This window comes from Glandiceps talaboti, chromosome 9, assembly GCF_964340395.1.
Source record: "Glandiceps talaboti chromosome 9, keGlaTala1.1, whole genome shotgun sequence".
In the NCBI taxonomy this organism is placed as follows: domain Eukaryota; kingdom Metazoa; phylum Hemichordata; class Enteropneusta; family Spengelidae; genus Glandiceps; species Glandiceps talaboti.
In genome coordinates, this window is record NC_135557.1 from 24,611,375 (window position 1) to 24,628,874 (window position 17,500).

A 17,500-nucleotide genomic window follows, 5' to 3' on the forward strand; every position below is an offset into this window, starting at 1 on the left:
AGATATATTGACAGTCCAAATCAAATGAATACCGTGGGCAAACCCTACCATATCACACATCTTCTCATCAATACCATGTGCCAAGAATAATGTTACTCTGACGATTCTATCTAATTTCACCCCAAATAACACCACTGTGAACTAGAGTCAAAAAAGTTACAAGAAATGATGTCAAAATGTAATCTAGCAACCGACCTTTTTATCAACGGTCGCTTTACTCTCCTTGGTTTTCCTCGGTTTAACTTCACTCCGGGTACACCAAGTATCCCAACTAGGTCCATAATTTTCATATCTTACTTTACACACAGCTGTGTCGATGTCTAGAACAGTTGCATCATACCAAGTTCCACCCCATAAAACTGTCAACTTGTCACCTTTCTTTACCTGAATACAAAGAAAAGACAAATTACAAAAAACGTGAGATTAAAGCTCTCTTAATAAAGGGGTATGTATGTATGTATGTATGTATGTATGTATGTATGTATGTATGTATGTATGTATGTGCTGTAAATTGAGGTAATATTTCTTTCCATAATATTGATGTCAGCCTAACCTTTACCATTGACATTATTAATACTACAGTCAATGTACACAGCACTTCCCATAAATCATTATATATTCCTGGCTATAATTTGCTATTATTTAATATCATCAACGTACAGACATAAAACGTCATATTTATGGTAAATGACGTATGGGCTAATCTTATCATACAGATCAAATAATTTGGTGACTCTAGATTTGCTAAACAACAAAATACCTACCACTGTAGCATCCTTGATTTTACTTCCATTTCTCCAGTTACACAGTGTGACGTCAACACTTTCATCATACCCACTTTCCCAACCGTTATAGTGTATCTAATGGAATACAGAAGAACAGAAAGTACACATATATCAATGATGTTATAAGATATATAATGGAATGCAGAAATACATAGAAAGTACACATATATAAATGATGTCATAATTTATCTAATCGTATACAGAAATACACAAAGTACACATATATCAATGGTGCCATACCCTGAAATTACGTAGATGTTTCTGTAATAAAGTTGACTGAAAATTGAGTCGTATAATTCAGTAAATGTAGTTTTCTAGTTATCAGTTTTTACCTTACCACTATAAGTGGCTGGTTACTTTCAACACATTAACTGGGGTGAGAGCTGAAGTTGCACATGGGTTTTCTAGAATATGACTCTCCCAGCTCCGATGACCAAAACCAACGTACCCTTACTAAAGACTACATTTTCCACCACCCCCCACTCCCCTCATGCATATTGTTTGACATATCACTTAAATAACAGATAACTAACATGTGTGTTAGTTATATGTGCTTAAATTTAATAAAGTATCATAGATCTTACTATAATAATGTGAATATGTTACCATTATATGTAATTGAATATTGTAATGTATTGAACATCAATTGGTTTTGGTTAATTTTTTTCTTAACGTTAATGTGCAAACTATGAATTAATTATATATCGTTTCTGAGGATATCCCAGTATAAATTCGTGAGTGACTCAGTATATGCAGTTGATATAAATCTTTGTACGTGTGGTACAAGTTTGGTACGTCATTACAAGGTAAAACAGGAATTGATGGCAAATACATGTAGCATAACTTGTTTGCCAATCAAAAATCGCATATTGTGCCAAGCATATTATGATGGCACACACACACACACACACACACACACACACACACACACACACACACACACACACACACATACATACATACATACATACATACATACATACATACATACATACATACATACATACACACATACATACATGCATGCATATATAGTTACCTTATAAGCTATGTTCGGACCAACTTGAATCACATGTCCATGAAACCACTTATCATACCAGAATATACTGACGCTGTCACCGACTTCGTATTCATGGTCAAAGTCAGGTATGACTTTATTCTTTGACTTGATAATGCATACACAGAGATAATATTTATTGTGGATGGTAAGAAAGATATGGTAGTGTGTGTGTGTGTGTGTGTGTGTGTGTGTGTGTGTGTGTGTGTGTGTGTGTGTATGTATGTATGTATCTATGTATATATGTATGTATGTATGTATGTATGTATGTATGTATGTATGTATGTATGTATGTATGTATGTATGTATGTATGTGTGTGTGTGTGTGTGTGTGTGTGCAGGCAGGCAGGTAGGTAGGTATGTAGTCACATATTATAACTCAGAGTTTAAAGCGTCTGCGGTCTGCAGACAACCTATACAGGTATTGGTTCATTTATGTTCTTTGCGAGGCCAGGGTACTGTTTTGTTGATTATTATTTGGTGTTACTTGTACTGTTACACACAAGTAACTTGTCCAAAGATGTTAATGACAGAAATCGCGGACACTGGTCACAATGTCTGCAGTTGCATTATAATTCTAGGTTTCCCTGTGTGGTCTCCATTGATTGCTGTGTTTTGGGCCTTATGTGTTACATAATCGCTTACACAACAAGACACAATATATTGACTGGCCAATTCAAATGAATACCGTTGGCAAATACTACCATATCCACACATCTTCTCATCAATCCCATGTGCCAAGAATAATTTTATTCTGACTATTGTATCTATTTTCACCCCAAATAACACCACTGTGAACTAGAGACACAAACGTTACAAGAAATGATATAAAAATGCCGGGAATCCAGCGACCGACCTTTTTCTCAATGGTAGCTTTACTCTTCTTCCTGGCTTTCCTCGGTTTAACTTCACTCCGGGTACACCAAGTATCCCAACTAGGCCCATAATTTTCATATCGTACTTTACACACAGCTGTGTCGATGTCTAGAACAGTTGCATCATACCAAGTTCCACCCCATAAAACTTTCAACTTGTCACCTTCCTTTACCTGAATACGAAGGCAAGACAAAGAACCGTGAGGTATTCAGCTTGATTGTTGGTTTTGTCAAGTGAGCAGTCAACATGTGTACAATATAATGGTTATCCTTTTTTATCACGTGTTATTATTGAAAGTCATCAATTAACAGATGTAATGTGTCATACCTATAATAAATGACGTAACACTGATATATTGAAGCAACAAAATTCAATAAAATAAAATATTACCCACCACTGCAGCGTCCTTGATTTCCGTTCCATTTCTCCACTTACACAGTGTGACGTCAACACTTTCATCATACCCACTTTCCCAACCGTCATAGTGTATCTAATGGGATACAGAAGAACAGAAAGCACATATATATCAATGATGTCATAACGTATCTAATGGGATACAGAATTACACAGAAAATACACATATATCAATGATGTCATAGTGTATCTAATGGTATACAGAAATACACAGAAAGCACACATACATAAATGATGTTATAATGTATCTAATGATATACAGAAATACACAGAAAGTACACATACATAAATTATGTCATAATGTATATATTAAATGGAATACACAAATACACAGAAAGTACATATATATAAATGATGTCATCATGGATCTAATGGTATACAGAAAAACACAAAGTCATATATAGTTCTTACTATAATGACGTGAATATTTTACCATATTATGGGATGCATACTAAGAGGATATATACACACAGACACAGACACACATAGAGACACATATACACACACATACATGCATATATAGTTACCTTATAAGCAATGTTCGGACCAACTTGAATCACATGTCCATCAAACCACTTATCATCCCAGAATATACTGACACTGTCACCAACTTCGTATTCATGGACTTCATACTTGGACTTGAAATGATAATGTATAGACAGAGATAATATTTGATAATGTATAGACAGAGATAACATATGATAATGTATAGACAGAGATAACATATGATAAAGTATAGACAGACAACATTTGATAATGTATAGACAGAAATAGCATATGATAATGTATATACAGAGATAACATTAAATTTGATAATGTATAGACAGAAATAATATTTGATAATGTATAGACAGAGATAATATTTGATAATGTATAGACAGAGATAACATGTGATAATGTATAGACAGAGATAACATATGATAATGTATAGACAGAGATAACATATGATAATGTATAGACAGAGATAACATGTGATAATGTATAGACAGAGATAACATATGATAATGTATAGACAGAGATAACATGTGATAATGTATAGACAGAGATAACATATGATAATGTATAGACAGAGATAACATTTGATAATGTATAGACAGAGATAACATATAATAATGTATAGACAGAGATAACATTTGATAATGTATAGACAGAGATAACATATGATAATGTATAGACAGAGATAACATATAATAATGTATAGACAGATATAACATATGATAATGTATAGACAGAGATAACATATAATAATGTATAGACAGAGATAACATTTGATAATGTATAGACAGAGATAGCATATGATAATGTATATACAGAGATAACATATGATAATATATAGACAGAGATAGCATATGATAATGTATAGACAGAGATAACATATAATAATGTATAGACAGAGATAACATTTGATAATGTATAGACAGAGATAACATATGATAATGTATATACAGAGATAACATATGATAATGTATAGACAGAGATAACATATGATAATGTATATACAAAGATAACATTTGTAGTGGTTGGTAAGAAAACTATAGTTATGTTAATGAAAGGCAAATAGTATATGAAGTGTATCGTGTCCACATTTGACAATAGACTCCGATTATTTGATATTTATGGGTCACTTTATGTGTATTCGATTTAAATTTCCAATCTTTGTTGATAGTATGAATTTACAAATTTCAACACATAATAAAAATATGCTGCACGAAATAATTTATCAAACTTTACCCAACATATAAATGATTTAGATATAGAATCCGATTACTAACCTTTTTCTTGTCTTTTGATTTGATTCTCCTAAGTTTTCTGACTTTCGCGATTTTCCTGATTTTCCTTAGAACTGCTCCCATCTCTAATTACTGAAACCAAACGTCATTACTGGTGAGTAAATACTAAAGAATGTAATCGTTTCAAGTCCCACACGTTCATAGACTTGCTCTGTTACCCGAACCGGGTTCGTTTTCATTTTTTATTTGAATAAACTATATTTTGTTTAATAACACATATATGTCATTGTGTGAAGTAATAACATGAGTGATTACGAAAAGTTGGGTGAATGTGTCTTTTGGAGATTAATACCAGTAAAAAATTCGAAAAAAATAAATAAAATATAGGTGAGGATATTTCCTTTACAGAATTAAAAAGGAAAACAAACTTAAATTATTTGAAGATTATTTATGAAATTGAATAAAAAATAATCTCCCAAGGAACTGGTAGTAACCCAACATACTCACAATATATATATATATATATATATATATATATATATATATATATATATATATATATATATATATATATATATATATATATATATATATATATATGAATATGAGTGTCTCACTGGAGAGAACAGTGCTCGATGCAAATATTAGTAGCAGAGCACTATAAACCTAATTCAAAAGAATAAGGAATTCAAAAGTAACGACTCATAACATCCTTATTCTTTTGAATTAAGTTTATAGTGCTCTGCTACTAATATTTGCATCGAGCACTGTTCTCTCCAGCGAGACACTCATATTCATATATATGTATGTATATATATATATATATATATATATATATATATATATATATATATATATATATATATATATATATATATATAATGGTGCATTGGAAATGGCTGCTTAACTTGTGCGCATTGATAACGTATTTAAAAGGCGAATATGAGAACTTCAGAGAAGAGAAGGGGATTTTGTTAACTTCGTTAGTTTAAATACAATGCTGTTATGACTCACTATTTCCACACATTGTTTTCATTGTCTGCGCTATTTCAAAATGGCTGCCACTACACTGTGTTATTTGGGATACGTATATCACATTTGTAGAACAATATTAGCAGCTAACACTAAGTACGGGATCATGCAAATACGTTGTAATGGCGTTTATTGTCAGGTATAACCGTTGGTAATACGTCGATAGGTAATATATGATCACTTCCACAGACAAGTAAGAAACCGTTCAAGAAACCGTTTCTTACTTATCTGTGTCACTACATAATCTTAATGTATACTGTACGCGTGTTATATCTGTTGCTATAGAATGTTTCCATAACGCAAAAGGACTTAGTTATTACGTAACTTACCAAATAACTACATTACACACCTCTCGGCTATACGTCACCATACGATCAGATTGCCAAGCTTACTTGATTGCTGAAGATCGATCGTAGACTTAATGTTGACCTGGCTGTGAACGCTCTACACTATACTACGCTCTGCCATGGGAACATCGACACCGATCTGTTTGCGCTCTAGTTACATAATGATGTAATTCAACCTTGCACACGACTTAACTTCACTCTCTAATTTTAAATGTGACGTCACTCAGTGTTTACAATAGTATCGACAGTCAACGATCAATGCGCTGGCATTGTAATTTGTATGGCAGGTAATGTCAGAGTGAATGTTGTATTGTACCTATTTCTGTATCACAGCTAAGTATTTCCTACATGTCTGTGTCTGTCTTTATGTAGCCAGTAATGAAGCAATGTCACATTATATATATATATATATATATATATATATATATATATATATATATATATATATATATATATATATATATATATATATATATATATATATATATATATATATATATATATATATATATAATATAACTCGGTGAGTATCAATCTGCTAAGACAGTGCTCTATACCGCAGTGGCAGAGCGTAATAGTTTTGGTGGTACTGGAACTCTTTCTTGGTTGTAACTCGGAGTTTCACGCATTGTGCGATCATCACACAAATGATCGCACAATGCGTGAAACTCCGAGTTACAACCAAGAAAGAGTTCCAGCTCCAGTACCACCAAAACTATATATATAGACATGCGTTGATGAACGCATTGAGCGTGAAACTCGGAGTTACAACCAAGCACCTCAAGTTCCAACCAACCTACTTTGATTATATATATATATATATATATATATATATATATATATATATATATATAATTGATTTCCAAATATACATATATTGTCTACTTTTTTCTCCTTTTTTCATGATCAGTTACTCAATGTTAAAGTGTGTCACTTCTTATAAGTTCTACTACATCTTGCTGCCGAAGATGTGAAGCATGCCCAACACTAGATCACGTGTGTTTAACATTGCACTTCATGTACGCGTTTAGTTTGTCTAATCTCAGACCACTATTTTAGTGGTCTTAGGTCTAACTCACAAGATACAACATAAGACACACTCATTCACATCCCATACCCCTACACACATATACATGTACACACATACACACATACATACATAAATACATACATACATATATACATACATATATACACACATAAATACATACACACATACATACATACATACATACATACATACATACATATATACATAAATACATACATACATACATACACACACATAATACATACATACATACATACATACATACATACATACATATACATACATACATACATACATACACACACATACATACATACATACATACATACATACATGCATACATACATACATACATACATACATACATACATACATACACACACACATCATGTCATCCACCCACCCACCCACCCATCCAGCCAGCCATTCTTACTCACAAATACACATACATAGACACAGACACACATACATATATAGAATGTGCGTGTGTCTAAAGAAAGAGAATATCTGATTTTCTTTGCAGATACACAAGTTTTACTTTTATATGAGACGTAGGGTTGTCTCTTGTAACAACATAAAAACAGATGAACAACAATTATAAAATTACAATACAGATAAATGTATGTCTAGCTCTAATGTTTTTGATGACGTTTTAATGACAATTGTGCTTTTCTTGATTTGTTTGACACTTACTTGGTTGAATCAAGTGAAAGAAAGGCTTTAAAATACTCTTTGTAAACATTTACAAAGACTTTAAAAATAATAAACATTAAAAATAGATTTAAGCTTACAGATACTTTTTTAATGGCAGACTGAAGATTCTTAATTCTCAGTTGATGCATGGATATCTCAGTCATCTATATGAGAACATAGACATTCTCAAACCTTAGTATATCCAAGTATATCTGGGTACGAAATCGTGTTTTTCCAAGGCAAGAAAGAAGAACTAAAAAACCATATCTATGAGTTTTCTGTTGACAAGTTTTAATATACTTTTTCTGTCTAAAAGTGCAATGACAGAGCGCCATCACCGGTGACCCAAACCATCACGCTGGCTTGACTTCATCTGGTGTACACCACGTATCCCAACTAGGTCCATAGTTATCATAACGTACTTTGCACACAGCTGAAGTGATTTCTATAACGACTGCATCGTACCAAGTTCCACCCCACAAAACAGTTAACTTATCACCTTTTTTCACCTGAAAGTGAGACAAAACATTGTGAGGTAGAAATTAAAGATGTCTAGACCAGTCACTATAATCTTCTGATGATCTTTATTAAGAAACAAATCTGAGCCAATGAAGGGCGGAGTAGGTGGTTAAATAAATACAAAGAGACAAGACAATGAGTTTTCTGTGTTTTCACATTAAATGATAGTAAAATCAAATACTCCAGTCAATATTTATATCATTTACAAAGTCATGGTGAAATATTTATAAGTTAGACATGATCCATAGAAGGTTTTGTAGCTGGACTTTCATATCAGAAACAATTACAATGACGTAATTTAGAAATGAATTTCGAAGGGGGGGGGGGGGAGGGATCTTAGTTTTACAATTCATAGTGATTGCCCCGAAAAGGGTCACTGAACTTTGAAGTCAGGATAAAAGTTGTATTAACACATGACACATACTTTTACTGGTAAATAAATTCAAATATGATCAATGTACCTCTCACAAATGATTGGTTTTGAGTGTCTGCTTGATCATGTTCTATTCACTTGATAGTATTTGTAGTATTTGTAGTATATAAATACATACCTTACTAGTTGTTATTATTGTAATGTTAGTAAATTTAGTAATTAAGATTGCGAATAAAAAATTGAAATTTAAGAAAACGAGGTGCAGCATTGTACATGTTTGATAGATGGTTATACCAACGTTTGATAGATATATAGATATTGGTGTTTATACCTACCTTCTTAGCATCCTCAACTAATTTACCATGTCTCCATTTACACATTGAAACGTCAACACTTTCATCATATGAGCTCTCCCAGCCTTCATAGTGTATCTAGACATAAGAACGCATAAATCAGTGATGTCATAATGTATTTAGACATAAGAACACATAAGTTAGTGATGTCATATTGTATCTAGACATAAGAACACATAAATTAGTGATGTCATACAATACGTTTAAACTTTGATGGAAATAAAGGAATGCAATATAATTAAACTATGACAAACAACATATTGTATGTAGGCTAGGCACAAGTACACATAAGTCAGTGATGTCTTAATGTATCTAGACATAAGAACACATAAGTTAGTGATGTCATAATGTATCTAGGCACAAGTACACATAAATTAATGATGTCATACTGTATCTAGACACAGGTACATATAAACCAGTATGTCATAATGTGTTCTATTTACAAGTTAATATGAATACAAAAAATGAATGAGTGGTGTAATGGCTTGTTACATGTACACATAAATCAATGTATCGCAATGTATATAGTTACTAGTACACATAAACCAATGATGTCACGATGTATCTAGTTGCAAGTACACATAAACCAATGATGTCATAATATAGCCACAACTACATATACATCGTCAATGATATATCTCACTGACACCATACGTAAACTCTAGGAAAACCAACACTATTAAAAACTCCTCAAAAAAGTAAGTAATTTTCATTTAACTACGAACCAAATAGCCAAACGCTTACTTACGTTACCATAGATACAAATACACCAAGCAAAAGAAAAAGAAAGATTCCACAAAAATGTTCTATAATAAACGCAAATCAGCTAATTTTATTAGCACTAAACAATCCAAATATCTTATCCCGTAGATCAAACAACCAACCAACCAACCAACCAACCAACCAATCAACCAACCAACCAATCAACCAACCAACCAACCAACCAACCAACCAATCAACCAATCAACCAACCAACAAATCAACCAACCAACCAACCAACAAACCAACCAACCAGCCAGCCAACCAATCAACCAACCAACCAACCAACCAACCAACCAACCAACCAACCAATCAACCAACCAACCAACCAACCAACCAATCAACCAATCAACCAACCAACCAACCAACAAATCAACCAACCAACCAACCAACCAACCAACCAACCAACCAGCCAGCCAGCCAACCAGCCAACCAAGTTAATGTTACCTTAATGTTGCATCTTATTGTAATATTATAATAAGTATTTTATATACCTTAAAAGAAATATGAGGACCTTCTTCAAGAATATATCCACTATACCAAGTATTGGCCCAAGATATTTTCACTTTGTCCCCAACTTTGTAAATATTGTGACTAGATTTTGTTGATTTGGTACTACTGGTTTGGTCCTGGGACGGTGAGGGCGCTGTCTGTGCTGATTTAACAAGTTTCACTTCATCTGGCAGAACCCAAGTATCCCACGATGAACTGTAACCATCGTAACGAATTTTACAACTTGCCACAAATATATCAACCACTGTGACGTCATACGAATTGTATTTTAATTCGCTTCCAATTTGTATCTAGAAAATAAAACCAAGACACTTAGATGATTTAACATTTATCATTTAATATTATCATGTGTGTATTTCTACAACCTCCTGGTAATTATTAGATAATGTCTATGCGCCATGTAGTCGGTGGCAAGTTCGGGAAAGGTGGGGGATGTTCTAAATAGAATTGCCCACTGTTCGCTGCGGTTGTTGAATAACATCTAAGTCACACTTTCGATCTTGATGTGCTTCGAGAATGTGAAGGTTTAAACTGGGAGTATTTCAATATAAATAAAACTGAAATATATTTATTAAAAAACCCGAATATGGTTGGAGAAAAGACTACTTTAAAAAAAAAGTAAGTTTCAACTACTACCTGTCCCAAATCTTCAATTTTTGATCCGTTTCTCCAAGTACACTCCTGATAATCCACTTTTTCATCGTGGGAATCGTCATAAGATTCATAATGGATCTATAAATAGTAAGGAATGTAGTTAGAAAACTTATATACCACTGATTAATTATATGTATGTTTTATGAAAGATCTCATTAAACCAATCACTAACATCAAACTATAGATAACCAATCATCAAATAATCAAATAATTATTCTATCAATCAACGGACACATAATTATGTCAATTTAAACATTGTTAGTTAATTCTGTACTTTATATTTAGAAAGTTATAAAAAAATGAGTGAGTGAGTGAGTGAGTGAGTGAGTGAGTGAGTGAGTGTGCGAGTTTATGTATGAATATATGTATGTATGTATGTATGTATGTATGTATGTATGTATGTATGTATGTATGTATGTATGCATGTGTGTGTGTACGTGTGTGTATGTGTGTGTGTGTATGTGTGTGTGATTGATAAGTTGTAGATTGATTGATTAAGTGGGTAGTTGGATGGATGGATGGATGAATGGATGGGGGGGGGGGGGGTGGATAGTTGGTTGTGTGGATGAACAAGTACTGATGAGTGAGTGATGGGATGGTGTATATAATAGATTTGTTAATAGGTGAATTGTTAATTCTTTGAAGATGAGCAGTAAAGACTAAATGAGTTAATTAGGAGTTAGAGAGTCAGAAAGGATTAATTAGTGAGTTAGTAAGTGGAAACATTTTTTTTATTGTTGACTTTGGTGTATTTTATTACTAATGACATGTTACAATTAGTATGAATTAAACTATACCTTAAGTAGTCTACGAGGTCCTACTTCTATGACTTCAGATGGAAACCATGAACTAGACCAAAACACTTCTACTCTATCACCTCTTTTATAACGAACTGGTGGACCTGTAAATGACGTCAGAATTTAGTAAGAGATTAACTAATTGATATATTCATTTCTGAAGAAATGGTTACACGAATGAAACAAACAAACAAACAAACAAACAAACAAACGACACTCCCACAGAAAAAGATGATGTCAACGAATATAATTTGTGAAATTTTCAATATTAACATAATTGATCAATAATTTTCTGAGATTGTATAGAATAAGATAACAAAGATAATGTTACTAAAAAAACTGATATTTAGTGCCCCCCCCCCATCTTGAGACGACTTTACAATTATTCTGAACTGCAATATTAATACAAGTTATTGTACCTGTAGATTTAGCTGTTGTGGTAACTGCAATATTAATACAAGTTATTGTACCTGTAGATTTAGCTGTTGTGGTAACTGCAATATTAATACAAGTTATTGTACCTGTAGATGTAGCTGTTGTGGTAACTGCAATATTAATACAAGTTATTGTACCTGTAGATGTAGCTGTTGTGGTAACTGCAATATTAATACAAGTTATTGTACCTGTAGATTTAGCTGTTGTGGTAACTGCAATATTAATACAAGTTATTGTACCTGTAGATGTAGCTGTTGTGGTGGCAGCCAGTTTGTCTTTCCTCGTCATGGATTTCTTGTTGTCTTTCGCCATACTTTCTCCCATCTCTGAGGGTGTACTGCATCTTGCTGTTATGTTAGGTGGTAGTATTCCCATAGCCTCATCGCGATTGCGCAGAATCTTTGTTGCAACGAATGGTTTTATTTTGAAATCTTCGCTCATAAGCTCCTCCTTCGTTAGGACAGCCAGGTCTTTGCCAGTGACACAGTTCGATTTGAAACAGGAAATTGATGAGTCGTCAACAGAAAGTTCTTTTAACCACTTGCTAATGCCATCAACGTCAAGGGACATGAAAGCTGGTAGGGGAGATAAGAAATTATATATATATATATATATATATATATATATATATATATATATATATATATATATATATATATATATAATTATATATATATATAACTCGGTGAGTATCAATCTGCTAAGACAGTGCTCTATACTGCAGTGGCAGAGCGTAATAGTTTTGGTAGTACTGGAACTCTTTCTTGGTTGTAACTCGGAGTTTCACGCATGGTGCGATTATCAGACAACATCAGAGTTGTCTGATATATATATATATATATATATATATATATGTGACCCCTGGCATCGGTTCGGTTGTGATCGTCGATGTTAACTTGGATTGCGTTGTGTATTTTTAGCCCAAACCCTTGGTCACATATATATATATATATATATATATATATATATATATATATATATATATATATAAAGTTTTGCATTATAATGTACTGCATTTTCTTCTCTAAGTTTGCAATGTATGATTCTCTTTTAGATAGATTAATTTTCTCAATTATTACAAATATGGATATAAAGGAATCGTACGTAGAATAATAATATCATTCGAAGACTTCTTTGTCTAAGAGACGGAAATGACGTTTATGTCATAGAGCGCATATTACAACGGAAATGACGACACTGCTGATAAGATGTAAAGCTCCTTAGCTACTCTGTGTTCCCCATTTGTAAATAAAGCCAAATAAAGGTTGTTCAAATATGATACACAGGGAACCTTGCACACCCCCATAACGTTTATATACCTAGGACAGGATTGTGAATATAGCAATACCAACTCAATGGGACCATGGGAGTTGTACCAGCTATTTGTACAGTATCCCTGTAACAGCTGTGGATAAAACACTGGGTGTAACATACCTAGATTTGACAGGTGTGTAACTGGTATGCCAACATCACTGTAACATGGGTGTTAAAAATAGCAATGCAGCATAGGTTTTTATAACATCCACGTACACAAGAATTGTCTCACTGCCATACCATGTACCAGCTATGTAAGCATAGTTGTAACGTATATATTTCCCATAGCCATGCACCAGCTGTGTGAGCAAGGCTAGTCAAATATGAACAAAAGGGGTGCTACAGGGTATTCCACCATAACTGTTACATGGACTTGCACAAATGTGTGCTAGGTGTGCAGTACACAACTATGATACTGAGATTTGCAAAACATCGTGGCACAGAGGTAGTATTCCACATCCATGCAACAGGCATATTTTTCACAATCATGTACCAGGGCTGTGGAAAAAATATATCATGTAACGGGACTGTGATGCACACAGCTGGTGCATAGTTGTGCTCTTCTTACAAGCACTAGGAGGTACACATCCCAGTGCTAAGATGTACAATGTTCCATGTGTACTTGTGTAAAAATTCACTTTATCTTTAAATACAACAACTTACGTGGTCGTGCATCCGGATTTCTAGCCTTTTCCTTCATTCCGGTTGAGGCTAACTCAGCATCCAGTGATTTAATCGTCTGTTGTAACTTTGAACTATCAGAGAAGTCAAAATACAGCTTACTTCCAATCACTGGTCCAATCCAGCCATCTAAAAGAAGAAATATCCACATGCCCCTATATCAGAATCGAGTATGATAGTAAGCGACACTTTCGTTTGGTTTCTTGAACTTGTTCTCAGAGTCAATACCTGATTGTAACAGTTTTATCACTTCTCCTAAGACCTATTTAGCTACTTTATACGACTATAGTCACCAGAAACTCTTGATCCATAGAAAATAGTCCAGAAGTAAGTAAATTCCATCAAAACTTACCAAACTTCACTCCTTGCTGCAATTTCAAGGGTATTATAGGCTTCCGTAGTGAGTCTGCATAACCAGCTTCTTTTTCACAATTGTAGGATGCCTTGTAGGCATCCGTAACACACATCAGAATGGCACAAGCACCCTCTACACCTTCAGCCATGGCTCTATTTATATTACCTGTCAATAATGAAGATCAAAATATTGGTTTATACTTGCTACAGTCACCATTGAAATTAATGTAAAAAATGAGAAACTATCACAAAAATATTTGTTCTCAGACTGTTTATTTTTTCGGTGTCGATCAAAATAGAAGTGCGTACTTTGACTATGTCACGTTGGTTGTAACTGGAAATGATTAGTCTGCCATCTCCTTCCCTCCAATCATTCAAGAGGGTTGTCCTTCCGAAATCTCAGAGAAGCTTCATACATGAATTATTATAATCCAACAGGCCTCAAGTTTGCATCTGAGCATGCTCAATTAAACTGCAAATAATTCATCATTTTGTTTACCTTTTAAGTTATTCAAATCAATCCAAATCTTATATCCCAGATTTTCCAGTTCATTTTTAATTTTCACCACTTCTCGTTGATGGTCCCAATTATAAGATATCATAATATGCATCGAACCGTCACCTTTCGCCTCCATCTTGTTACGTCATCAATAATTGTCCAATCAAAGGAAAGTTCTCTCACAACGCCAGTCCTATATATCAAGATTGATTCCATATAGTCAACAACTAGCTATGGTGAGATTTTGAAAAATATGTAGTGGAATTCCTGAGCCTTTTTATTTGAGAATATAGGTATGTTTGCGCTCCATTGCTTCCAAACCAAGGCCACCGGACCTCCATTACAATTACTATCTTACAAATATTACAAATATTGGTAAAAAATGCAGAAATAGATAAAATACCAACGTTTTATGTTTCACTTGGGAGATATACATTTTGGAATCTAAAAGAATATATACACAAAATGATTCCCATAGTCATACGACAAGCCATGCTGTTTAAAAAAGAAGGTTGTCGATATTTGATTGACTGTACAGTACATGTCGTCTGCTCTATTGTGACGTCATTCACTTCAATTTGACTTAGTCTGTTCAAGATTATTACCGGTTGTTTTGAATTGTAGTTTGCAAGTCTCTGAGATGGTTAAAAGCATGGATTGTTCACAAGCAATTTCTATGGCCGTGATCGCGTGTATGGTGATCTATTGATAATCCTACCTCTCAGCACTTGCACGTCCACAACTCCAACCTCCTAGTAAATACCACTGTATTATATTATATGTTCGCTCCTAAGTAGCCTGTGGGGTGCAGTCCATCCGAATCACCTATTCAAGTGTAAAGTATGGTCAAACAGTAAGTACTGTATTTGAATGAATCGGTCTACACACGATGGTATTTTACTCTATGACAATGCAACATTTGTTAGCTTCCACGTAATAAGATACACTGCCAGTGCGTTTAAAAAATCTATTTCATTGTATTTATACGAGTAGTCTATTCAGACGTGTATTTTGATATCTGACTTGCGTAGTACAGTGTAATGAGATCCACAATGATCTGAACTTTAGTCAAACACACTGAGTATCGACAAGTAGCTAAACAATACATGTTGTGCAAATATTGGTTCCCACTACCTTTCAGTGAAAAATCCCAAGAAAGACACGACTGAAGTATACCAGGCAGCATTATTGAATTTGCAGAATTTAAAAACGTAATACAATACTGTGACCGTGACATTTTCAGTTACCATTACTTGATATAACCCCGCCATGCTTTAAATTTACTTCTGATAAAAGTGTTTCGAAGGCTTGGCTTAACTAAACATTGTCAATAGTCCCTCGGGTGTGTTCTAATATGAGTTTGAATGACTGACCCAGAATGTATTCATGCCATTAATATCAAACATCTGATTATACACGTACAATTCTACAGATTAGTATGTAGTATCGACTAACCTATATGTCCCACTTATTCAAGATGTGTCTTTTAATCAAGACTACATTATCGTTAGCTTGTTTATTGCGCTGTCGAGATACATCGTTACCTGGTCGTACCTCCTACACCTCGTAACATCATTTGTGAGACAGCGAAGCGAATAAACACAGATCACGATATAAACAACTGACTGCATGATTTGCCACAAAGACGCGTAGTTCGAATTCGTTTGATGTATTAAGTAATTAGATATCTTTATGCCATTCCATTAAAATACACACCTGTGCTATAGATATATCCGACAATGCACTGACTCGGCGTAGTAGGTCAAAGTATACACATGTGGTTGTTTTATATGAATCTCCAGTTGTGTTGCCAGATTACGATATTTAGGTATGTGGTTGCTGGAAAATAAGTCGGTAATATTTCGTCTAAATACATTTATATCACAGACTGAAAGTGCAACACAAATAAATGTATCAGTCGGCCTAAATGACCCCCTCCCACTCGTAGAATTTAGTAACGTTTCATACGGAAGTGCTTTATCACTTACCTGCAGCCCGTGCAATCTAGATTTTTCTAGGGATTCTGGTGTTGGATAAAATGTTCTAGGGTAAAACACGTATATTGTAATATTTAGAGTTCTCCTTCATTCAGATTTACTCGAGTCTCGAAAATGGCAGAAATCCAATATGGCGTTGTTGCTAAGGCAACGGCAATGCTCTCCAATGGTACGTTGCCGTGTCACATCATTATGCAAGCGTCTTAAAATGCAAAGGGTTATTTTTGTTGAAAACATGTCAGAGGTGCGTGGAATGACTTGCTGCTC

General features: G+C 33.9%; 2 protein-coding genes across 2 annotated transcripts in view; both read right to left on the reverse strand.

Annotated features, from left to right (window-relative positions):
- The window catches only part of LOC144440256 (uncharacterized), a 9,091-nt gene extending 2,710 nt beyond the window's left edge, over nt 1-6,381 (reverse strand). Inside the window, exons 1-8 of the mRNA XM_078129591.1 lie at nt 6,224-6,381; nt 4,905-4,994; nt 3,660-3,770; nt 3,113-3,208; nt 2,699-2,890; nt 1,825-1,950; nt 765-860; nt 196-384 (exon numbers count right to left, since the gene is read on the reverse strand). Of these exons, the coding sequence (XP_077985717.1) occupies nt 196-384; nt 765-860; nt 1,825-1,950; nt 2,699-2,890; nt 3,113-3,208; nt 3,660-3,770; nt 4,905-4,985 (891 nt within the window). The 5' untranslated portion in view covers nt 4,986-4,994; nt 6,224-6,381. The remainder of the gene's footprint in view (nt 1-195; nt 385-764; nt 861-1,824; nt 1,951-2,698; nt 2,891-3,112; nt 3,209-3,659; nt 3,771-4,904; nt 4,995-6,223) is intronic.
- Nucleotides 6,382-7,928: 1,547 nt separating this feature from the next.
- LOC144440019 (uncharacterized) lies at nt 7,929-17,330 on the reverse strand. The gene is made up of 11 exons (XM_078129247.1): nt 17,225-17,330; nt 15,955-16,061; nt 15,237-15,429; nt 14,736-14,903; nt 14,366-14,512; nt 12,628-12,963; nt 11,954-12,057; nt 11,139-11,234; nt 10,484-10,792; nt 9,213-9,308; nt 7,929-8,494 (listed from the first exon to the last, which is right to left on the reverse strand). Exons 3-11 carry the CDS (start codon nt 15,370-15,372, stop codon nt 8,339-8,341), a joined length of 1,548 nt encoding a protein of 515 aa, XP_077985373.1. The 5' UTR covers nt 15,373-15,429; nt 15,955-16,061; nt 17,225-17,330; the 3' UTR covers nt 7,929-8,338.
- Between the last annotated feature and the right edge of the window lie 170 nt (nt 17,331-17,500).